The following is a 26,306-nucleotide window of genomic DNA, read 5'->3' as shown; positions in this document are numbered from 1 at the left end:
TGTTAAGAAAATGCTTTCAGTTTTCTATGGGTTTCTTTGATCCCACTTCTGTGTTATGTGTTAGTACCTATATATATGTAGAACAAGGTCCCTCGATGTTGGTGAGCACTGCACAGCTCACTTGTCACCCACTCTATTGTAAATTCGTCTTGTGGTCAAAGAACTTTGATCAGGGACAGAAATGTTTAATTTTCATATATTAAAATGAATACTTGATGAGCTGAACAGAAGGCGTAAGATACCTTACTTATGACCTGTGGTTGAGCTGTGGATGAGTCACAGATAACGTGTAGATGAGCCCAAGATGAGTTTTAAAAGAACCCTAGACTAGAGAAAGATCACCTGTTGGTGAGCTGTTGATGAACTAAAAATGAGCTGTCGATGAACAAAGGATGAGCCCTAGATGAGTAAAGATGAGCTGTGGATGAGGAAAATATGAGCTGTGGATGAGCAGAAAATGAGCTGTAAATGAGCAGTAGATGATCTGTGGATAAGCAGAAGATAATACGTATACAGTATGAGCTGTAGATGTGCACAATAGGACCTCCAGGTGTGCTTTAGATGAGCTGTGGATGACGATAAAATGAGCTGTAAATTTGCAAAGGATGAGCCGTAGATTAGCAGAAAATGAGCTGTACATGAGAAGTAGATGATCTGTGGATAAGCAGAAGATAAGCGGTATGCAGTATGAGCTGTAGATGAGCAGAATATGAGCTCTAGATGAGCTCTAGATGAGTTGTGGATGAGCACAGGATGAGCCGTAGATTGGCAGAGAATTAGCTGTATATGAGAATTAGATGATATGTGGATAAGCAGAAGATAAACTGTATGTAGTATCAGCTGTAGATGAGCAGAAGATGAGCTGTAAATGAGCACATGAGCTGTGGATATGCAGAAAATGAGCTGTATATGAGCAGTAGATGAACTGGGGATGAGTAGAAGATGTGCTTTGAACGAGCACTGGATCAGCCATAGATTATTAGAAGATGATAGATGATCTGTGGACGAGTAGAAGATGAGCTTTGTATGGGAGGCGGATGAGCAGAAGATGAGCGGTATACCGTATGAGCTGTAGATGTGCAGAAGATGAACTGCAGATGAGTTTTAGATAAGTATAAGTTGAGCTGTAGATGGGAAGTAGACGAGCTTTAGATTCTTCACATTCCTCTTTTTATTTACTACTAAAACATTAAAATACATTAAACATGTTTGGATTTGCAAAGGTAAATTACTAATGAGTGATTTTACTTCTGTATTTTGTTTGTCAGAGATCATTGTTGAATTTTGTGAAGGCTGGACATTGTGATTGTATATAAGAGACTTGTGTCATATTTTCAGTTAATGTTTTGTTCACTATACAGTGTGGTCAGGGCTTGACATTACCTTTTTGCTCACCAGCCATAATGGGGAGTGGGGATTAGTCACTCAGCACTTTAACTGGCCACAATTTTAATGTTGGGAAAATAAATTTGAAATAGTTAAATCTGACTCCGGCATGCTAAATTGACTTGATTTAGAGCAATGTTACTCTGTTTAAAACCCTTTCAAATGCATATTGACCACCCAAATAAGACTACATTTTCTTTTTTACATTATTATACATTTGGCAGACGCTTTTATCCAAAGCGACTGACATTGCATTATCTTATACATTTTTTTTCTTAGTATGTGCAATCCCCTGGGATCCAACCCACGACCTTGCGTTGTTGACACAATGCTCTTACCACTAAGCTACAGAATCAATTGGTATGAACCACAATTCTTCCTCACACATCCACACTTTCATAAAGGGACCTTTCTTCCCAATAGCGTGTGCGTTTATAAACATCTGCATCTCAATTCGAAGGCTGCGTTCTCCAGAGGTCGCAATTGTCGACCGTATGCGTCATAGAGATTGTCTCATTTCAATTGAAAACATAAAATGAACAATTATTTCTCTTAAGATGTAGGGAGTGCTCATGGAAGTTGTAGTTTAGTAGTGTCGCGTTGCCATTGTTTATTTATTATTATTATTTCACATGACTTTTAAGAAAATTGGAATGAAATAATTTTATTCAATCTGCCAAAATGGCTAGTATCTTATCGGCCTAAAGTGAAATCTGCCACACTTAGCAGGTTGGCGGGTGTTAATGTCTGGTGACGGATGTTAGCACTCACATGTTTCATATAACTAAATCAAACTACAACAGTTCTGGATATTCTAGTTATTGTTATTTTCGACATAGATAAAAGTCTCTGTTAACAAATTTTACATGACATCTTTACTATAAGTGGATCAGAAACAACAATCTAGAAATACCGATGGCTTAATCTGAGCGGCACACAATGTACTTCAGCCTAAAATAAACATACTGCGAGTCAACTGATCAGTGAGTAATTATAATATAATAACATGACAACCATGTCCAAACTAAGCTTTTTCTATAAACCAACTATAAACAGATTAGAAATGAAACTTGTCATAAAAAGTCTACACTTTGGTGTCCACGTTGGTATCTGTTGGATTTGTAAATTCTTTGATCACTTTTAAATCTGTATAATCTTTTTCACAAAAGAAGATTTTTTGAAGAATGTTGTTAACCAAACAAAATTGAATCCCATTGACCTTCATTGTAGACAGACAGACAATTCTCAATATAACACTCAATATAACTTCTTTTCACCAAAGTAAACTATTCATTATTTTATTTATTTTTATGAATTGGATGCCCATTACGTATCTTTGAATTCAACCTAAACATTAAAAACAAAGTTTCTTCTAGGTTATATGATTTCATAAATTTTACTTATTCTTGGGAACAGCTACGTGGGAGACTTCCAAAAAACCGAACTCATGCAGTATGCAATGACTTGTCAAGAGGAGTTTGTGTAAACCTTCCAATGTCAACCAGCACCGCTGCGGTTCACGTTCTGGATGTGAAACTGAGAAACTCCACAGGAGAGGAAAAGACCACTCTGAAAAGCGTTTGAGAGCTTGCCATGGCCAAGTTATGGACTTCCCATTACACTCTCAATTATCTCATAAGTCCATCAATGTTCAAAGCTGTCCAGTGGGAACGCAGCCACAGAATGACCAGCACACAACAGATGAATTCAACAGAAAACAAAGTAACATTTTCCATTCTCAATGCTGCTGTGAAGATGATGGATGCTCCTAAGGGTCATTTTTTTATGTCGTGATGCAGACTTATCAGTGCACATATTAGCAAAGCCTTGACAGCATTAAAAGTGTGATGGCCTGAGATAGGTTTTTTAGAGAGACAATAAGAGACATTTACTAGATCTAAAATCAATCAAAAATTCAAGTGTGGTATTAGGACAGTATACTTCTTTGTAACTTAAAACAACAACTTATAATTCTCATACATATACATAAAATTACACTTAATTATACTTATTTTGGAACAAAAATCTTAATATAGTTGCTCCATACTTGTACTCAATCTTTTTGAGATTTACTCTAAGCATAAAAACGTTTTCTAAGTATACTTGCCTTGTAGTTCAGTTTACTCTTTTGATTGAGTAGTCTAATAAATACTGTTCATGTAGTGCTGTCTTATAAATATACATGTTCAAGTTTATTTAGTAACAAGACAGCTTTGGAGTAAATCTTAATGTATATTTGATTTTCCTTATAGAAATTTACTTCAAATCTTCTTTGAGTAAACAAAAAAGATTTTTGTCAAGTTCACTCACCAGTATACTTGCAATATAAAACCACTAAACTAATGGAGTATTCATTCTTTAAAGTGTACTTTCATGAACTTAAATATGTGCTGCAAGTATTGAACAAGTAAATCATCCCCATATATAAAGTCACTTGTATCATATAGTTGAAATCAAAAAAAAGTTGTGTGTACTGTAAATTTACTATTGTTACACAGATTATACTTTTGTAAGCTAAATAGTGAGCCAATTTAGTAGTAACCAAAAAGTACACTTTGAAGTATGCTGGTGGATTCGTATTACTTCACAAAGTATACTTGACGTAGACTTAAACTTTACTAAGTATACTTAATAAAGTAAAGTATACTGGTTTTAGTTGAGGTGATAATTTGTTGGAATTTGAAGAATCTTCATTGGGTTTTTAAAGCAACACAAACAGAGACTTTATGAGCAATTGCAGTTATCTTGTAAAATTAGACAATGAACCTTGTTTTAAGACGGCGAGACCAATAAAGGTCCTGTATTCACACATGTGACGGATGGAAAAAATGCCTGGGATCCTAACAGAACATCACTGGAAATCAGTGTTCATCAATAATATGTGATACTGGGAAACAGCAACATCTATCTTGGGAAGCTGAAAGATTCCACAACAACAAAAAATAAATTAAATAAGTTTTCCAGGTCTGTCGTTGACCAATGAGCGACAAGTTTATTTCAAATAAATCTCACAGGATATCCCAAAAGAGACATAATGTCTTTAGTGAACCGAGAGGTGTCTGAAACTCAACGGAACAAGAACCGCTCTGGTTCTTTCTTGCCTTATAAGGGTAATACCCTCTATTAAAAGAATGCATGCTGAAAAAATCTGCCTAAAACCAATGCCAGCCAAAACCAGCTAAAACCATCTCAGATTTTGATTTTTAAATTAATCTGCTATTATTAAGCTGCTAGAAACAAGAAGAAATTTAACAGTCTGCTCCCTTACAAAATATAATATAGTTCAAGATTATTTGGTTAAAATTAATTTAGTAAAGTATTTCCTTTTAAGTTCTATACTTATATCAATGTACTGCTTTTGTAAGTGTAACATTTCAGAACTGCTTGTGACTAAACGGCCCACTTTTTAGTTTACAAACGTATACTTAAGAGTAACAATTCTGAGTACACAACTAGTTTACAACTACATTTTTAAAGTGATCCTAGCCGGTTAACTAGTTCAATACTTATTATGCAAATACACTTTGAAGTGATGTATACTCTTAGTGAACTACTAGCCAAGTAAAGTTTCTATACTGCAAGTATGCTTGTATACTGACATACTTTGCAATTCATATTTATTATACTTGCACTTTCAGTATACTACTATGTTCTTATAAACAGCAGGTATTCATTTTTTGACATGAAATACACCTTTAACTTTTATTTATGTAGATCGCAAGTATGTCTCGATCAAAAGAAGTATATACTTGGAATTTTCTGTCAATATTAGTCAAGTCATATCGAGAGGTGTTGTTAGTGTTTTTTGTAGGTGTAGTAAAGGATTTTGTATATATTGAGTATTCTATTTTTTTATGTAATACTCAATATTTCGCACTTGTTTGACAAAGTATGTTTGGTCTGGATTCAGTGTCCTACGGTTGCACTCTTCACTGCAGTGAAGTGGTGTGGTGGCACTATTCTCCATCCTCATTTGCTTTTCCATGATTCACCCATAATGCCGTGATTAAAGCCAAAGGAATTTTCCAAAAGTGCCAGATGGGTCAAAACTCTGTGGCTGCGCAGATTTTTATTTATCCTATAGCTTCAGCGCATCAGGCCACGCGAGGGTGATCCATAGTGCATCCACACCATTTCATTTTTTAAACAAAAGTATGTGTGATCCTTTCCAATATCTCAGAAAAATTAAAGCATGGTTTTCACCAACTATAATAAAGTATCGCAAATAACAAGAGCCTGAAATGATTGTGAAGACATAGCAAACTCTTGTCATTGAAAACATTCTGGTTCACATTAAAAACACATATATGCCTGTTACCACAGTAAAGAGTGAACACAGGCCTGTCTCTCTTTTCTTTGGCCGCTCGTGCAGTAAATGTGATATGTGATTTTAATCCATCGTGTCTGTGTGAAATGATGTTGTTCCAGACTGACATCAACCTTTTGGCAAATGGATTCACCGATAATATACTTCAGCTTTCTGGAAGATATGTATTTCAGAATGTGAAAAATTTCTACTGAGTTAACGTACTGTATGTATAATGGTGTGGATTGGATGTAAACTTCTTAAAGCAAAATGTTCTACATATGTTATTTGTTGATCATTTTTTTACAACTCGCTTAACTGGACTGAAAAGAATTGCTTTTTCTGCAGGATAAAGCATCATGCTATTTATCACACAGACACTTTCATTTAAACTATATTAAACACTTGAAGTTTCCTTTTATTACATTGAAAATATTACCTTTGCAGAACTACACGTCCAGTTCTTTTACAAAGCAGATATTCAGTTAAATGACAACTTTATATTGCAATTTCAAAGTAAAAATGATCAAGTTACTGTAATGTAGCAGCACTGATGTAATGTCATACAGTAGCCTACTTGTTTAGTTACCCAGCATGCACTTTGGCATGAATTATGATGTGGTTACGTTTCTGTACTCACGCAATTGAAGTAATTGACTCAAGTAATTCCATGCAGCTTAAGGGTTACATTGTCTTAAGCTTTTCTTGTACTGATGCCAGATTGATTATTTATCCTTCAAGTTCCAAATAATAAGAAAAATGCGTTAAATTGGCTAAATTATCCAAAATGATATATTACCATATGGTTATGTCATAGATTTACCTGTGTGGAAGGAAAAATGGATATCTGCAGTTCGTTCAATAAATACCAGACAGTTCTTATCACGGGAAGTTGTAAAACTTTCGTAGAGAGAAACAGATAGAGAGAGAGAAAGAGAGAAAGAGAGAGAAAGAGCATATTTGTTCACATCACTCATTCCCCAGAGCGACATATGCCCATGAGATCTCAGTTTTACCCTCACACCGCTGGGCAGAACATCAACACATGGGTTGAATTTTCATCCGGCATTTAAGTCCATTGAGCTGACGTTTACAAAACAGTTTATTTATTTATTTTGTTCCCACCATCTTGTATTTAACATTTCTCCATACTCACCATTAGTCAGTGCATTTACAGACAGAATCATGAACAGAACCCAAACTCAAGATCATGCATATATAACCATTCCAGAGGAGTTTTAATGTTTGGCAATAAATCGCTGACTTTGTGAAGTCATCCGCTCTTAAATATCATGTTTCCAGTCAGAACAAAAAAGGGGTTTTGCAGCCAGATCCCATGACATTAACATTTACATATTTGGCGGGCACCATTCAAGCATTACATTTTGTACAAACGTTACAAGTCTTTAGAAAACTATGTGCTGCAGTTTTGAAGAACTCTGAAACCAAACAAGCCTTCTGAGGAACCTTGAACGTAACAAAAAATAATAATACAAAATAATAAAAAATAAATAATAAAAATAATGAAATAAAATATAAGAAAAAATAATGAAATGAAATAATAAAATAAATAAATAAAAAATGATATATTTTATGAATAAAATAAAACAAATTATTTATTATATTTATTCATTTATTCAAATATATATTTTCTATAAGAATTATACAAAATATGATAGAAAAAAAATATTTTTGCAAAACTTAAAATTCCATAGAGACCTATTGAACAGCTCGACATGTTTTTGGCACTTTTCGTAATAACATTCAGATGTATTGTTTAGTTTTTTGGTCACACGTCTGCTTCTCTGTTGAGCAACAATTTTTTTCCGAATGAATACTGTTATTTATCAAGCCTTACCCTATGACATCATTGAATCCGGGAACCCCGGGGGCGAAGTGGTCGTGGGTTTGCGTCCGCTGCGAAGACTTCACAATGACTCAGCAAGCTGTTTAGTTCTCCAACTGAACCATCATGATTTCAAACAGAGATCCCCCAAAGTAAATACAATCTGAGTTTCTCATGTTCCATCTCATTGGAATCGGATTGGTTGCAGTTGTTGAGGGCTATTAAAAAGATGAATATGATTACATCAGCTAATAACACAAAGATATGTTATTGAAGATCCCGTCGTTGACCTGATGGTGAATTTTCAGTGTGTTTTACCACTGACCTCTAAAATTACCCTGAAACCAAATGGACAATTATGGGGGCGACAGGACCACCTGTGTAAAAAAACACTGCTAATCGTCTTCTATGACATAATATCCTGAACGGCTAAATGTTTCCTTTTTAAGGGTTTTCTGTCATTACACATATGTACATGACCTACTTTGATGTTCATTTTATGAGTTTGACTAAAAGGTAGTAGGTGATACGATAAAAGTCAAGTAGTTTCTTTGAAACTGATGAAAGGGCCCAGAAGCATACAGACTTATAACCTGTTTGTGGTTGACGGTTTTAAAGTATTATTTTAAGTTTGGGTTTAAGATGGAGGACGGCAGTCTACATTAAACAATTGGCGCTAATTCAGAGCACATGTGTTCAAGGGAACCCCGTAAAAAAGAGGAGAACCCTCAGGGAGCTTTAGAGAATAAACCAACGGAATGGGATGTTTTGCTCGAATATCTCGCCGAAAAAATATACAACTTGGAATTTGCTTCCAATTTGGGAAATGTGTTTTTTATGACTATACATTGCATTAAAGGAACTGTATTTTCAAAATGGAATTTTATTTTTGTATTTCAATGGATATATAGCTGATTAGTGTATAGTACTACGAATGCTTCGTAACAAAATTTTGCAAAAGCACTGAAGAAAGGACAGGGGAATAGGGGATGAGATCTGTTTGGTAACTGACATTCTTCCAAATATATTCCTTTGTGTTTATAGTAACAAAGATATTTATACTGGTTTTGGAATACTCGGTGTGAGTAAATGATGACAGAATATACTTTTTTGGGTGAACTATCCCTTTAATATTGAAGTCTGTGTGACATCCGAGCATATTAAAAATTGATTTTCCCAAAAAAGTATGGGAAACAGAGGGTTATATAATCGTACATTCCAGACATTCGGCGAGGGATCTCGCTCCTTCTGTTCAGTCATTCACTGCTCCTTAAAGAGCCTTTGATGGAAGTGTTTCAATTTCACTGAAATGGACTTTCAGAGGCATGTTTGGGGTAAAACACATTAAACCTTCTCAAAATCTCCCAGATATCAAATACTGGCTGTAATTAATGCAAAAAAAATCAATCTCAGAGCATAAATAAGGGTTTCAGGGATTACATACACTTCAAATGCAGCAGAACAAAAAGACAGAACTTCAACCAATACCTTTGACATTTATATGCACATTTAAAGCCTTTCACATTTTCATGTTTTCTTTGGAAGAACAAGATCAACAGCCTTATAGGAGTCGGAGGTGCTTTTGCACTCTAGCTGTCTCTTTTATACTGACCAAGAACAGCAGAACATTTATTCTTGGAAAAGAATATATTTCTAGGATCTAAAATAAATGTTTTGTACAATTCTGTTAAATTTACGTAATGTAAAATATACATTCGAGTGATTCTCATGAAACTATTGAAACATCATGACAGGAATGATTTTAAATATAAAGCATATAATTCAGCAACACACAAAAGATCATCATAAAGATCATTTTGTTCTCTGTTCTTTACGAATAATACAGAATTTATTGTTTTTGTATTTTTTTGCAGATTCTGCAGAGATCTTTACAATTAGCTTGATTTTATTTGCAGCAACACATCTGCCAATACCTTTCAAACGGCTACCGGGTTAAAATATTTTAATTCTCTAAGATATTTATTCCCTTATCAAACTGTTTATACGACAATTCTGGTTTTCATTATATTAACAGGTACTTTTTTTCATTTTTTATGAAAATATAGCCTTCTTTTTTCATGTCTATTTATGTGAGATGAATAAGAAGGTGGCTACTCTTTTTTTAGCAAAACATGCTATCAAATGGACATTTTTAGGCAGTTACTGTAATGAGACTTTTTCAAGGTCTGAAGTAATGTTTAAAGTTTTTTGTAAAGTTTTGAAATGAATGTGTCTAAACATGACAGATCTTATTTCAAATGCCTTAAAAGGCAAATTTGTATCTTTAAAAAATCATGTTTGACATCATGAGAGCCAAGATTTCGAAAGAATCCCCCATTTTCAGGTCATTCTAATGCCACAGACACACTAGACTTTTCATTCCATTGACTTCTATTCATACGCATGCAAATGCCAAAGACCGGAATGGCAAAAAATCTGCCAAAGGTCAAGTCTGGAGAACTCTGACATGCACATTTGTATCACTGTATGTGGCACGTGTTACTAACAGAAGATTGAAAGGGGAATAATGTTTCATTAATTTTGTACAATACAGCTTTAGAATATTGAATACAACAATAACAGTATAACAACTTTGGAATCTTTCTGTGTCTAAGTAAAAAATCTAGAAGTCTAGTGTGACAATGGCATAACTGAATTTTTCTCAAAACTATTTTTACAGTAAAATGATTACAATAAAATAGTACATTTTAACCATAAATGGTACGTTCAGTACGCCACAAAATAGTTTTTATATTCATTTTCTATATCATCGAACATTTTCAGTGCACGATCAAGAAATATTCAAAGCTGATTCACTATGACGATCAAAGATCACACACAACAGCCATTAAACATTTTCAGTAGTTTTATTGTAAAATGCCTCCTCTGATTCAGAAATAAATAAGAAAATACGGCTGTGGAATTCACAATGTGCAATTCAGACATGAAAAAAAAGCCATTCTATGTCCATAGTCTTGCAACAAATTCCAAAATTTGCATTTGAAGAATGATAGCGTCTGAAAAACAACTATATTCTGATTGTAAACGTCCTTACTAAATATACAACACAGGCATGCAATTCGTCCTTTGGCGTGAGTTGGTATACAACAGATAAATATTCGATTTAGGTTAATGACGGGAAGTTGACCCATTTGGCGAAATTGACATGAAATTGCACCGCAACAAACATCGTACAATCGTTCAAATGTGCAAGAAATCAGTTCATAGTGTTTATAATGCATGGTAGGGTTGGGGTACTGAACAAAAAGTTTCTCAAAATGACAAAAATGCAGTTATGTTACAAGCATAGACACATTATAGAACCGTTTGCTGACACACAGGTTTCTTCCGAGGAAGCGAGGATGGAGAGCATGTTAAATGTGCATATGTATGAGGCGTGATCTACATTTGACATTACAGAAGATACAACTGAACCATTTCATAGTTTTCACTTTATGTCTGTATTCTTTTGGCTTCCTTTCTTGATAGCGATCTTTTTCCACGTTGATTTTGTAAACCTGGCGACTGTGTCTCGATATCTTCCGAGGCCTCGGGCGGTATGGGCACTACGTAGGTTTCAGGTTCCGGCTGGTAGGGGCCTGCTTGGAAATATTATTTGGCTAGCTCAGCATGTGCTTTTGGCACCCAACACGTTCCAACTCTTCATTTTTACGTATAATAATAACATAGTAATAAAAAGGTAATAATACACAAACGTCAATTCCAACCATACCAACCCAGATCTGCAGTCGTCCACAACCTTGCGTTCGATCTCCCTAAACTATTGTTATTCTAATATAATACGTATACATGTTCGGTTGTGGACCGAATGGGAAGTTATGAGACTTGTTCTGAACTCTCTGAGGTATCATACAATCGCATAAATCACAATACAATAAAAACGAAGAAAAACAAGCGGCAAGTTTATAACGCAGCACTCGTACCAGGAGCATTGCAGTTGCGTTACTAATGGCACACACTACATTTTGACCTGAGCGTTAGCTGCATACATCAACAAAAGTTTCAATGAAAACAAAACAAATAGAAAAATAAAGAAATACACAAACAAGGTTACGTCAGCTGTCAGCAAGAAGCGAGTTATCAGGCACAGGCTTTGATGATGACTGCTTTTAACCTATTTGTGTCATCGATTAACATTTACAAGGCACAATTAGTTTATGTACAGTCATCGGACCGCTGTTAACATTGATGGTCATTGTTAGTAGTGACATGCGTCCTCAATCTCTCTTTTGCGGCTTTGCAGTTTAAGTTCTAGCAAACAGGCCACGGGTGCGTAACCATCACTGTCCCCAGTATGATATAGTAGCGCTCAGCTGGTGTTAGTGGCAGTCCAGTCCTTTCTTTGGTTTGATTGTTTGTTTTAGAGTCGGCCAGCAAAAATATTCAGCATTTCAATCCACGGTGGTTATCCTTATTAACTCATGAGCGAGTGTGCTAATCTCGGGATGCGTAAGGGATCAGGCAGTATAGAGAGCCTACTATGCAAAACCTGAAACGGTTAAAGATCGTGTTAGTTCAGAGGCAAAATGACTGCTTCCTTTAAAAAAAGGATAAACATGCAATTAACAAATTATCATGCTTCCTACTTTTTCTAAAGCTCTGTTCTAAAACCTAGAGAGTTTTCTACATAGAAATAAATAATTATTTAATACATTAGGAGTGGGGTTTAATTATTGCTGTTTTTTAATAATTGTATATTTGTATTCTTTTATACACTTCTTGTAGTATGCATTTACAGTCACCTCATAAAATAGTTTGGTGAGATCAAATTTCAACGCAGCGACGTCATATGAATGCTTTATAGACTAGGCAATCCCACAATGCATATTGACTCAAAATTCAAAAACGTCGCAATTTTCTTTTCTTTTTAAATATTTTATGTAAATGTGTAATCATTTTAACTTTTTTTTGTTGTGTGCTCCTGTCAATTTATTGTTTATTTATGTGCATTTTAGATCTAGTTTTTAATTAATAATTTTAGTGCATCTGCTAAAACTTATTTAAGTTTATTCCTGAGGCAACATTTCTCATTTTTGTTAAGTTTCAGTTTTCAGAAACCATTTGGTCCAATGCTTTATTTGATTTCAGTCAGAAATGTTTTAAAGGTAACTATCATAACCTTGACGAAAAGTAATTTAACTCTTTCCCTGCCATTGACGAGTTATCTCGTCATTTAAAAAAAAACGCTTCCCCGCATTTTTGTAGAAACCTACCCACATCTACGGAGTGATAAAAAATGAACAAATGAAGATAGAAGAATACGGTTTCTTTTGTTTACAAGCTGAGACTATGTTCTTTCATTTGACATATTGTTTGTTCATATATTATTTACAGAAAATTTACTGTGAGCCATTAAAGTTGGGTGAAAATGTTAAAAAACACCGCAACTTTTTTTAAAGAAGCTGGCAGCGAATGAGTTAACTGAGATTAATGTATCATGTTGGAAGATTTCTTTATACCAAAAAGTACTGATTTGATTAAAAAGGTTATTGAAAAGTATTTAATTAAAAATAGCTCAGTATAAATGAAAACAAACTATTTTATGAAATGCGTAGTGTTTTTATCCAGATTTGCCTTGTAAGCAAATCTCAAACATCAAATTCTCGTTTGGACAGCAAACGTGGCCAACAAGAAACCCCTCTAAGTCCAAAACACCATATCCGGTTTGGTCACACTGGAGGACCTGCTAACTTTAGACTTTAGGTTTCCGTTTGATTCGGGCCATCAGAAGGTAGCAGCTTTGTCGGCTTTGAAACAGAGCTTTAGACTACTACAAGACAATAAATCTGACACCACAACAGCTTTTACCTGGGTATCCTTGTCCGTTGTAGGGGATTCCTACACACTGAGAGGAATCGCAGTATCCTGAAGGTCCAGGAGGTCCTCTCACTCCAGGGGATCCCTGCCGCCCTGGTGGTCCACGGGGCCCGGCCTGGCCTGAGGAACCAGGGGGCCCTGTCGTAGACTGCCCTTGTGGCCCTGAGGAAACAAAAAACCCGTAAGTTCCTCACATCGCCTGTAAATTCTCGGATGGGGAAACTGATTTTAACACTGTAATTTAAATATTTAGAGGTCTTAATTAAAAGGAAGAAGGGGGAAAGTCCGCCGCACCGCCTCCCCCCAGCCCCTCTCTGTCTAGACGGTATAAAACGAACTGGAATGTCGTCCCCTGACTCCTGCTCCCGTGCACATCCAACATGTGTTGCCAATGAGGTCTCCGCTACAAACACTAGTCACTCCCCCAAAGTACAAACAATGAGTCACCGCAAGCTTACTCCTACTGTACGTATACAAGCTTCATTCACAGAGAGATCTGGCACTGTTTATATGAGGGAGATGTATTTTTACTGATAGGCCGGCTCTCGGGAATATGCGGTTTTAGATTGGAAAGCGGTTCCATACGTCCCGTGGAGAGGATGCTGAATAGTGTTTGTGTGTTGCTCTTGTTACCATGGACGTAATAAATCATTCAGAGCCTTTGTGTTGCACTGAGACTAGACAAGATTGACATCGCTCAAAACCCCAAACATGTCTGTACAACCTCTTTCTAATAACAACTGGATTACTTCTGTCGTCCACGCTGCTCCTTTTTGTTTATGAGTCAGGGTGGAAACTACCATTCTGGCCAGTCTTGCATCTTGGACAATAGTTGTGTTTAGTTTAATGAAAAGTGATTTATTTCTAGACTCTCGTGTGGTATTAAGAGGTCAGACTGCTGGTTGTTTTTGTGATAACGGCACAGGGCTCAAACTGCAACAGCAACATAAATGTCATGAGAAAAGAAAACAGAATGTTAAAAAGATTTATGAAGGACGAAATGCCTGTTGATGAAATTCTTGGGATATGGCAAACCCAAATGATTCCACATACACTAGGAATGCCACAATACTTAATATAATCTTGAACCGTTCGGTACGACCTCCACGGTTCAATATGTGTAAGTGAATTGTGGTTTTACCGTTTTATGTACAATTCTGTGTACTTAGTTTAACCGTGAACTGGCTCTTTACACGTTTGTACGAGTAATATCTAATAGCGAGTGGTTGTGGGGCGTTGAAGCAAGACTGCCTGCAACACGAGAAGCAATGTGCTGTTGTCGAGTATAATGGTGACAAACAGACGCGAGCTGGCTTTATTGTATGCCCGTTGTACTAATGTGCTAATGTCCAAATTTGGCACATCAAGAATGTATTTTTACACTGCACACGAAAGCAGCACGTTCGCGTTGCCCTCAGCACATGCAGAAACAGCGTCACTTCTAGCAACACGCAAAAGTCAGTTTAACGAAAGTCATGCCACTCTGAAGCCTTTTGGACAGCTATTAACGTCTTAGCAAAAGCGCCTCCACGCAGCCATTTATCATTGCATTTCTTCTAATTTATTGGAATGGCGCACCTTGTTAATATATTATCTTTGACCTTTCCCATTGAGCTCACGTTTACTTCAATTACAGCGATCGCAAACTTTGAATTACATCATTTTAAATACTGTAATGCTTAAAACCTCTACAAGAAGCTTATTTTACTGGCATATTGATGAACAGTGAACCAAAAACTGGTGTGAGCGGCCAGTGTTAATCTTTACATTTATTTAATACACCAGGAATTTGTAAAAGTTTATTTTTGCTAGTAAAATAAAAAGAATTTCAGTTAAATCGTTTTTTCTTCTCAAGTTTTTACTGTTCCTGTCACATAAGCATAAAACAATGTAAAAACACTTTAATGTGTCGATTCCATCAGAACCGAACGGAAAACCGTGGGCGAAAAACCAAGGATCGTATTGAACTGTGGGAGAGCTGTATTGTTGCATCCTTACCATACACTGTGCATAAATATTGTAGAATCTCGGAATGGGAATTATAAAGAATATCTGCTTTCACTCATGATACATCCTTACTTCCTTGCAGCTTAAAATTGTGTTTCGTTTAAAAGAGACAGAAACAATTGAGACTGTTATTATAAAGAGGTGAAAAATAATGTGGATTTGGGTAAATTTGATGAGAAATATTTGAGTTCATATTGAGATCTTCAATAATTTTGTCTTTTGATTGCAGACTTGACAGATCTGAGCTCAGTTTGACACATCCTTGACATCTCTTCTGAAACTCTAATGGAGGCATTTCCGAAATTTATGACGTCAAACGCAGATTATTTTTGCATTCCGTCTGTAAAGCTGGCCTTTTCCAAAACTAGTAATGCAACAATATCCGGTTCCAGTCATTTTGAATGACATCAGAATAAGAACCTGTTCTTTCTGTGGCCAATGGCCTTCTGGGATTCCTGGAATAGAACCTAAGTGTACCAATAAACCTCACAACAAAAAGAAATGCCGCTGTAAACGCCCTAATGATTTAAAGATTTTTCATCCGTCTAGGTTTTGTTGTTACAGGCCCTGTGAGGTGAACGCTCCTACCGGCCCCTTTTCCAAGCTCTTGAAGTTGTCTTAATCCCGACTGTCACAACACGCTTAAATGAGAGGTTGGCACACTTTTGAGCCAACCTGTCCAAACAACCCGGGGAAAACAATCATTCCCGATTCTTTGGAAAAACTAATTCCAGCTGTTGCATAAGAGACCATTCATTTGATGATGAATCATCATTTTTGACCAAGTGTTCATTTATCAGGCTTAAATACTTCACCGTTCCTCTCTGGATGACGTGGAAATAGCAGTTAATGTTGTTAAATATTTGGTAATGATGGTCAGAATGAGTTTCATAAATAAGCAGATTTTGGATAGGCAACTGTACGGCTGAACCCTTCGGTGAGAAGCAAACATGCATAGACCAATATCAACAAGAACTTGGACCTTGAATTCAGATGATGTGAATTGTACAAAAAAGTATGACTCAAAATAAATGCAAAAAAGACAACAAAGAAGCTCCTGCCCTAAACATCAATGGGGTGCAAGCATACCATACAGAAACATATGAATGAGATCGTATGAATTTACATGAAAAAGCCACATCATAAAATAGCTATTATCACTACGAGGAATGCACACAAACTTCATTAAAAATCTGAAGTGATGGGTGTAAAAAATCATACCTGGGGGTCCAGGTAATCCTCTCTGTCCCTGAGATCCGATACCTGGATTTCCTCTCTCGCCCTTCTCTCCGGGCATTCCTAAAACAATACGAGTATACTCATTCACATCTCTGACATGCTAGGTGTACAAATGTAGATCATTTTTAAAATATGCCTTAACAGACTCTAGCTAATGTATACAGTTCTCATACGCTAATGGATGAAAAAAAATGGATATTCATTAATTATGAGGTTGAAACTAAAAATTAAGATCTAGAGTGTGGAATTCGCATACCTCTTTCTCCTGGAGACCCTGGCGAACCTGAGTTTCCGGGGAAACCACTGGGTCCAGGTTGACCCGGCTCTCCGCGGGATCCCTGGTTGCCTGGAGGGCCTGGGGGTCCGGTAGGACCGGGACTATTGCTTCTGTAGTTACTGGGGATCTGGTTCACCATCATATCAATTCTGCTCATTTGTCCTACAAGCATATAACATTTTTAGTATGAGATTAACAAATACTATATACACAAACAAAAAGGTCTCTTGGTCTTTGGTCTCTTACTGTTGACTAGCTGTTCACAGACTTGTCTTGCAACGGAGCGCATCATATTCTGGGATGCAGTGTCTCCCTGGAAAACAAAGAGTAACAGTCAAGTGGTGCTTGGTCCATGCCAAAGTTTCTGCCTCTGTGTTATGAGTGGTTGCCAGGGCATTGCTCTTCAATACCTGAAACCTTTTTTTATCAGGTACTAAGGGTGGTGGTTGCGAGGAAGTTACGGGAATGTTATGGAACTGGTTGTTAGGTGGTTTCTTACTTGCCCACCCTCTGTTGTCTATGCTATTCTAGCCTTAGATTGTGGTTGGATTCCTCCTTCAATGCTATAGGTTTATGTCCGCTGGGTGGAAGTCATACAGTAGGTATGATAATCATTTATGTCAGTCACACAGATGATTTACATGAGCAAATCCCTGAACAATAGTAAGAGTAAAGCTTGAGCAAACAGCGCTAATCAAAGAGCAGCGTGAGAGCTGAAGTTTTAGGAAAGATACGCTCACCCGTTCACCCTTCTCTCCTTTCAAGCCAAGGGGTCCCTGTGATTGACAGATGAAAGCAGATTAAAACCAGGTCAGGTCAGTTCAATGTTCAGTTTGTAACAAACGTTTACATTTTTTGCCTATTAAAACGATTTTGTAAGCATGATTCACTTTAATGGTTTGTAATTGAACATTTACATACTGGGAGGCCAGTGTCTCCAGGTTTTCCTGATTTTCCGGTATTTCCTGGCATTCCAGGTGATCCTGGTGGTCCCTAAAAATATGAGCATTAGAATGGGAAATGCAATTGAACAATTCTGGTTTTGATTTCTCTTCTTTTTAATTCCCCCCAACTTTATTATTCATCTTGAAATGCATTTTTTTTAAAACAAGCAACCAGTAATAACACTAAAAGAGCGTAATGGTTAAAGTAGTTAAAGATTCACATAGCGTCTTATGAGCCTTAAGTATACGCAACGAAACGGTTCTTGCTTCATTTCACATTGGAGATGATTGAAAGCAATAACTTAAGTTAGCCCGTGGGTCAAACATTTATAACCACTCTTTTTATAAGATTCGTGAGTCTTTTGGTCTTTTTTATTCCAATAAGAGGATCATTTGTTACTCAACAGAATGATCTACTGCATACATGTTTAATTGTCCTTATATTTTTTTGTCCTTCAGCACATCATGATCGAGACTGTGCTGTCCATTCAAAATTATTTTGTGCGGCTTCAACAGACGAGTCATCTGTAATGCAGATCATTTTAAAGAGCACGTCTACACACCATTGGTCCTGATGGACCTCTTGGTCCAGACGGGCCTTCATTTCCTGGAGGACCCTGAATAAAAACACATGCAGTCAAACAGTTGTATTTCAGTTATATGATTCCTAATGTCTCCTTATCAAGCAAGATATAAACAGATTTAACGGTAAAGTTAATATTGGGCATTGAATACGAGAATGAAGCCGAGCGATTGGAAAGGATTTGACTTAACAAAGCCATTTTATTTTTAACATGCCCTGATGAATCGTCTGCAATAGAAAGTTATGTTAAGAACATAAACAGGATCAATTCTGGTTTCAAGTTGACTTAAACATGCCCTTGAGAGGGACTAACCAAAACACTCGATTGGCCCGACCAGACAAAACACAATCCAGATAGAAAAGCTGAAAACCTGCTCTCTTAAACAAGGTGTAAAACTCATCATGCACTGATGGTTGTCTGTCTTACCCTTCCTCCAGAAGATCCTACCGGGCCAAGAGGACCAGCAGCACCGACGGGCCCCTTGAAAGATGGAAAACATAATTTTCAATTCAGCTCATCATACACATTTTATGGATCAAACAATGATTCAGCTGTTTGTGGATCACAGCTGAGCATTATATTGGAAGGATATGACTAATTTCATCCTTTCCGCAGCGGAGAAGGAAGATATTACCAACTGAACCGCATAAATTCATGTGTAAATAAACTCTCTGTAAAGTAATGTGGTTAGTGATTTACCTACATCCTGTACTCCAATTAGTACCAGTTGACATTGGTATTTCTATCCATGTTTTGTTTTTGTTTCGAAGTCAAGAAATGAAGTTATAATAATGTTGTCAGCAATCGTTTCTTTCATATTCAGAAAACTATACGAGAAACCGTTCTGTACTTTGTAAACCCGCAAGTGTCTGTCAACGGTCCCTTTCTGTTTTTTATTATTAACTACTAATTTAGAGAACACATCATCAAAAGTGAAAATCATTAATGTGATATTACGTAATACTGTTCACAACAGTATATTAGAGCTAATTGTAAAATGCATACAAAACTGCACATACTCTTTGTCCAGGTAGACCCGGGTCACCAGGGTCTCCCTTAGGTCCAGGCCGCCCCTGAAAACATAAGAAATGAAGAGAGCTTTCACACTGCAGTTAAAACCAGCCCCTCTCATTCTTCTGTGACATGAACATGAAGGAAAATACGTGTCTGCTGTATGTGGATGACAGGGAGAGGAGGCGAGAACATGCTGTCTCTGTTATATGCATGGGTTTAAAACTTAAGGTCGTAAAACAGATCCACACAACACAGAGTCAGACAGCTTCACAATTTCTACCTCCAAGCAATATGTAACAGCCCAGGTAAGAGGTACTTGTCAAGAATAGGGTATAAATTGTTGGTTCATATTTTATAAATGTTAGATTAATAGTAGCATAATGCATAAAAACGTCAACGCCACTAAATTACATGATTACATGATTTGTGTAATATATAATTATTCCCTTTATTAGTTTATCATTTTAATGAACAGAAATTCAATATTAAGCAAAACGCTGCATTTTCCATGATTGCCCCATGATTAAAATAAACTGCATATAACATAACACAGAAACACCCATGTAGTGACATAATTTACAGTCATTTTGTCAATGTGTACACAAATTATGTTGACTGTAGCCATCCAAATTCATCCAATCAATTCTTTTGCCAATTATTAAACAAATTTAAGATTATCCATCATTTCACCAAACTAGCATGGCCCTAGACTAGCCAGCCAACTCTGTGTCCTAGACTAATTTATCTGCAACCCTGTTCTTCATTAGGGTATATTTCTGCTCTTTACTCACTGGTTCACCAGGAATAGACAATCCATTGGGTCCCTGTGGGCCTGGTGGTCCCATTGAGCCTGGCGGACCCTGCTCTCCACGTGGTCCCATATGACCCTGGAAAGACAGATAGCATAAGTTAGAATCTGGTGTTCGATCAAAATGCCACACTTTATTTAGTATCAATGTCTGGTTATTTCGTAGCAATAGGACAAGTTTACCGGTGAACCAGACTCTCCCCTCTCTCCTCGTGGGCCTTTTGTACCAGGGCTACCCTGGAAATAAAAACAGTAGCAAATTTAAGAGGATTCCATATTGACTGTTCCAGAGAGTTAGATGTTTCTACGTTAGCCTACCCAACGGACCTCAGTTCTGCTTTTGACCTTTAAGCGTATCCGCTTATTTCTCGAGCAAGTCAGAGATCATTAGCGCATGCTGTGCTCCAAACCATAGGCAATCCCAGATGTTTGACAGAAAAGCGTATATGAAAAGAGGCCCCATCATATTCTTCTACTTAATGTAAAGAGCAGGGCTGTAATTACAGTGCTGGGGTTACGGGGAAAATACCCCAATCCCTGAACTAAAGATCTGCAGCGCTGGTGCGATGACTTCAGAGTCGGAGGAAATGTCACAGGACTCTAATGGTCTTACCTGAGGGCCCGCTGGACCATGAGGGCCAATGCTGTCCTGAGCACATGTGCAGGAGTGAGGAAGAGCAGGACATTTGGCTTCATCTCTCTACAAGGATACAGAGAAATGTCAGACCTCCTGATACTGTCAAACATGAAGTAGATAGTTTGAAAATGATTTCTTTATGAAGTCTATGCAAGCAAAAACCAGTGGAAATAAACATAGTATTGCTTGCCAATATTTACCAGCTGATATTTTAACCATTTAAACCATTGACTAATCGGCTATAGCATGGAAAAGGCTAACACATGAATTGTGTTATGTCTGTTGCAAACTTGCTTGTAAACCTTCATCCACATGATTTTGAATGTAACTCACTAATTTCAAGCAGCAATCTGTAACTGTTGTTTGGTTAAAAGTAAACAAAAATCAGTTGTTGGGCCAGTTCAATAAACAGTGTTGAAAACGTTGTGCCCCAATTCACAACGGTAAGCTAACAATAATGATTCATAATTTGAGCTGTCAGACATGATTCCAACAGAAGCTTGATGTCATTTCACTTCAACATACTGTACGTAAAGATAAGTTACTAAAGTAAACTGCGATGTTATGTTTCAAACACAGATGGCGATAGAGAGGCAAAAGATTGCACCTTTAAAACATGATTTAAACCTTCGACCTTTCTAATGATTATAAAAAATACACTTTTTAATATAGCATATATAGTATAGTAGTTAAAAAAATCAGTGCACTCCTATTTTAAAACAGTTCTAGTAACTTACTTAACCGGCCATAGAGGGCACAAAATGATGTGTACCTCCATTACCTGTCCTTCAACTACACTAAATGGTCAAAAGTGTGTGGACACTCTCTTCTTTCTAACAGGTTAGGATAAGCCCTTTATTTCAACGGCATGCATTGACATTCTCTAGAACTTTGTGGGATCAGTTTGGGGAGGGCCATTTCTGTTCCAGCATGCCCCAGTGAACAAAACAAAGTCCATAAAGAAATGATTTACTCAGTCTGGAACAACTTGACTGGTCTGCACAAAGCCCAGACCAGAACCCAGCTGAACAGCACTGGAATGAATAGGAACACTGACCGTGGGCCAGACCTCCATCCTTACTTTCCAAAAGTAATGAGACATGATCATGTGTTTCTCCCCACACTGATAACACTGTGATGTGTGTCATGAGATAACTTGACACGAGGAAGGTCAATATGGGGAACTATTAACCCTCGCATTGCTTTTAGAGAGACATGATGACATATTACTCTAGAGAGATTGCTCGAAGATAATGTGAGGGGAAGGGCAGAAGAGTCATAGTGAAACACAATTGCTGGAAATCACCCAAGATTTTGACAGCTGTGTTTAGGGAAGAAACACTGACCTGCTCTAAATACATACACTGTAATCCACTGAGACTTTATCGCTGTTGCTATTTATTATGAATGTTTTCGCTAATAGTCCATAGAGGACACGACACCACCCACCATCCCATGACAATCTATACACAATACCTCCTTACCATTGCTGGAATATCACAACATTTGTCTCGACTTGTCCAGCCCAAACTGCAGACAATGTCAAACATCTGGAGCTGGAACTGCGGGAGAGACACAAAAGAAGGCAGACGGATGTTACACATGGCTTCTATTGAGCGGCGGGACGGGGAATGAGAAAAATAACATGCCAATATGCGCCCAATGGCACGTTGAAAAGGACCACAAACACAATAGAATCCATGCAGACAAGAACGGTCGGAAGGACGTGTGAGATCGAATTTGAGAAGACAATGAAAACGCACGGCTGGTTGATGGTATTAATAGTCTCGCTCGTGCGATTTGTACTCACTGTGGTCGACTGCTTCTTTGAACCGCCAGACTTTGCCACTTTGCCAAGAACTTCATAACCCTCTGTGGTGATGTTGTTGGCGTCTTTGATCGGTTTCTCACCCACCTCCTGACAATCGATGTTCAGTTTGACATTTTTTGGTGAAATCGAGATGTGAAGCTGCAAGAATTAATATGCAAGTATTAGGGAAAATACCTAGGTAAAGCAATCTATCCATCAGCTACGGTAATTTATTCATTGGACATATCAGATTGGTTCCCAATTCTCCACGGAAATGTAATTGCAAAACAAATCCTGAAACACTCTCTTTTGGAAACCCTTTTGCCATGATTCCACAGGACACGAACCCTGTGATGTTCTACAAACTGTGTTTAAAATTCTTCAGTTATTGATGAGTTGAATTAGATCATGTACAGTAAAGCAAACTGAATGTCAGCAGGATCGTCCTTAATGATGATATTAAATGGTTAATCAAGTGTGATTTTCTCCTTGAACAAACCATGAGACTACACGGAGGTACAACCACTAAAATGCTTTTTCCATCCTATTAGGGGGGGGGTACATTTTCTTAAGATGTAGCGTCACCGCATCTTGCTGTTACGTCATTTTGCGGCTGACCATCTCTTGTTCCTCTGTCTGGCTTTTCTCAGTCAAAGAGACTGATGAGCTCTTAAATCTCATATTCCTACATTGTAGATCAGCAGTCCTGAAGTAAGGTTATGTTTCTTGCCACAATACTGTCAACATCTTTGGCAACCGAATCCGGCATTTGGCTGGCCACAAGTAGACGGGTCTGAGATTCTGGTTTTGGATGTAGCAACTCGCATGGAAACATTTGGAAGCTTTTCTAAATAGCATGTTCAATAGCTCATGGTAAATTAGAAATACAATAGATATTATTACAGTAATTGAATGCGGAGACTTTTTTTGCTTGAGGTCATGGCCAAAGAACATTTCTATGGTCTCATTTAATTGTGCCATAAGGTTCCACACTTGCCCGAATCCTCCCATTCTGGCTACCGCGGGGTCTGTTACACCCACCATGTGGTTTCATTTTGGTGCTGTTCTGTAGCCTCCCCGACTGTCAGGATTTCATTGTATCTATCTGCCTCCATTTTATAGTTGCATGTTTGGCAGACAGTCTTTCCTTCCATTTTCTCTACCTTGCGTCAAGGAATTCAAAAGGTTTTTCAAGTTGTCAGGCCCAAACAACAGCTTTCCAATAGAAAATGCATCCAATAACTGTTTAAAAGTAGTTTGAGTCGTTAAACACTACTCAGATACCTCTTCTCATGTTAAACGCACATAACTGATAACGGAATCCTTCAGTAAAGGTTTTTCTTTAAATAATTATCATTTTTATCAATGCTTTTCTTTTAAACGACTTTATCCCAGTGACTTCTGGTTGCCTTATCTTAAAATGATTGATACAATGCTGCATAATTTTGCTGCATAATGTTTGGAACAGTCTTTCCCTGGCATTCCGCCTTCAAAAGGCTATCTTGCTAGTTGGCTTACTGGAGTTTGGCACAAAGTCGCTATGATCTAAATAGAATCCATTGAAGAGGGAAGGAGTCCTGTGGCTCTAGGCCTGACCTTCAAATCGAATTAGGAAAGCATTCATTTATGGATTTATCTAAGCTATTAAATTCATAATCACCGGGATTGGATATAAAAGGACTGAAATGAAAAGAAGAAAAGGCCACTGTTCTGTGTGGTAATGTGCGGTTGACCAGAGAAGGACTTTAAAAGCTGTGCTGATTTCCTATGGTTCCCTGACGACTCTGGTTAAACAGTATTCTGGCATGGTAGAAAAAATTTATGGAAGCAAATAAGAGACATAATGTTTTGAAATTTAAGAGCCTATGAATACTTGATTTTAAATTATTTTACTTTGGAAACCATGTATCTGAATTTATTTGTTTCGAATTTACCACTATGAAATTTAAATATGAAAATTCTTGATTTCCAATTTAAAAACCTGAATTTAATGCTCACAATTTCAGATACCAAAAAAATCAACTTACAGAATTTCAGATAAAATACATTCAGATTGATCAAATTTGATTGCTCTTATTCAGATCTCAAATTTCAAGTTAATACTTTTCAAAGAAAACATGTCTAATTCGACTGCTCAAATTCAGATCGAAAAATTCAAGTTAAATATTCACATGGTAACATCCGGGCTACCCAGGATAAGAAAAACAGTTGAGCCCAGAGCCCGTCTGTAATTGAACCGAACCATTGAACCGAACTATTGAACCGAACCAATGAACCAAACCAATGAACCGAACCGACGTCGGTCGAAAAATAATAATAATAATAGTTCCAAAAAATAATTAGCAACAACATACTTTTGTTCTGTAGAGTCTGATTGTACATAAACAGCAAACTTACCGGAGCGCCTTCGTTTTCCCTAGAAGTCATCTTCTTAAGAGGTTTAATATCCGTGCCTTGGCCTCTTCTTGGATCATGACAGACAGTCAGGTTGTCGTGCTCTGATAGGCCGCCCGACGTCAGTTCAATGGTTCGGTTCAATGGTTCGGTTCAATGGTTCGGTTCAATTGCAGACGGGCTCTGGGCTCAAATGTTTTTCCTATCCTGGGTAGCCCGGATGTTAACATGTGAATATTTAACTTGAATTTTTCGATCTGAATTTGAGCAGTCGAATTAGACAGATGTTTTCCTTGAAAAGTATTAACTTGAAATTTGAGATCTGAATAAGAGCAATCAAATTTGATAAATCTGAATGTATTTTATCTGAAATTCTGTAAGTTGATTTTTTTTTGTATCTGAATTTGTGAGCATTAAATTCAGGGTTTTAAATTGGAAATCAAGAATTTTCATATTTAAATTTCATAGAGGTAAATTCGAAACAAATAAATTCAGATACATGGTTTCCAAAGTAAAATAATTCAAAATCAAGTATTCATAGGCTGTTAAATTTCAAAACATTATGTCTCTTATTTGCTTCCATAAAAATTGGTTCTGATAATAAAGGATTCTTTGGTTTCAAAACATCTAGCCAAGGAACTCGGCTACTACAAATCCATAATTCAAATTGGCAACGGCATGACTGTGGTTAGTACATTTCAGTTGCATAACGATATTGCAGTACACGAATAAATCAAATTAAACAGCCATGGATCTTTCTGTAGCATCATTCTAAATATGTTCAAATATGCAAAATAAGTTAGTATAATGTTGAATAATGCTAACATCATGCTAAAGATGCTAGCATAATACTTAAACATGTTAACATGATTCAAAAAATGTGTTAAAACCTTAGCATCACGTTGAAAACTACTATCATTGTTTTATACATGTTAGCATGACGCTAATTTATGGTAAAACATGTTTGTTTAATGCTACAATCATTACGGTAAATATTAATCTTAAAATTCTAACATGCTAACATGTTAAAACATGTAAGCATTATGCTAAAACCATTCTACAAACTTTGTAGTGTATTTACCTAGTTAAAAATTTTTTTTTTTTAGCAAAATAACTGAACATCACGTGTGATTCTTTACACTGGAATCTCAGATAAGCAAGCGGGTGTCCTCCACATTTTAGCTCACTTATTAGACTTTTTTCACACTATAGAACT

At 36.9% G+C, this 26,306-nt stretch overlaps 1 protein-coding gene across 4 annotated transcripts in view; it reads right to left on the bottom strand.

Annotated features, from left to right (window-relative positions):
* Positions 1 to 10,386: 10,386 nt before the first annotated feature.
* Positions 10,387 to 26,306, bottom strand: part of col12a1a (collagen, type XII, alpha 1a) — a 56,660-nt gene continuing 40,740 nt past the window's right edge. For 2 of the 4 annotated variants that reach the window (XM_056767269.1, XM_056767273.1), the window contains 15 exons: positions 22,697 to 22,855; positions 22,371 to 22,448; positions 20,863 to 20,949; positions 20,433 to 20,486; positions 20,233 to 20,328; positions 19,447 to 19,500; positions 18,854 to 18,907; positions 18,407 to 18,460; positions 17,821 to 17,892; positions 17,640 to 17,675; positions 17,146 to 17,212; positions 16,879 to 17,061; positions 16,605 to 16,682; positions 13,368 to 13,538; positions 10,387 to 11,140 (listed from right to left, as the gene is read on the bottom strand). In XM_056767269.1, coding sequence (XP_056623247.1) covers positions 10,992 to 11,140; positions 13,368 to 13,538; positions 16,605 to 16,682; positions 16,879 to 17,061; positions 17,146 to 17,212; positions 17,640 to 17,675; positions 17,821 to 17,892; positions 18,407 to 18,460; positions 18,854 to 18,907; positions 19,447 to 19,500; positions 20,233 to 20,328; positions 20,433 to 20,486; positions 20,863 to 20,949; positions 22,371 to 22,448; positions 22,697 to 22,855 — 1,392 coding nt within the window. In that variant the 3' untranslated portion in view covers positions 10,387 to 10,991. Of the gene's footprint in view, positions 12,049 to 13,367; positions 13,539 to 16,604; positions 16,683 to 16,878; positions 17,062 to 17,145; positions 17,213 to 17,639; positions 17,676 to 17,820; positions 17,893 to 18,406; positions 18,461 to 18,853; positions 18,908 to 19,446; positions 19,501 to 20,232; positions 20,329 to 20,432; positions 20,487 to 20,862; positions 20,950 to 22,370; positions 22,449 to 22,696; positions 22,856 to 26,306 lie in introns of all 4 variants that reach the window. The other 2 variants (XM_056767271.1, XM_056767272.1) reach the window with 2 other exon arrangements.

This window comes from Triplophysa dalaica, chromosome 15 (genome assembly GCF_015846415.1).
Source record: "Triplophysa dalaica isolate WHDGS20190420 chromosome 15, ASM1584641v1, whole genome shotgun sequence".
NCBI classification, from domain to species: Eukaryota; Metazoa; Chordata; class Actinopteri; order Cypriniformes; family Nemacheilidae; genus Triplophysa; species Triplophysa dalaica.
The sequence above is the reverse complement of the archived record's forward strand: the minus strand, read 5'-3'. Positions and strand labels throughout refer to the sequence as shown.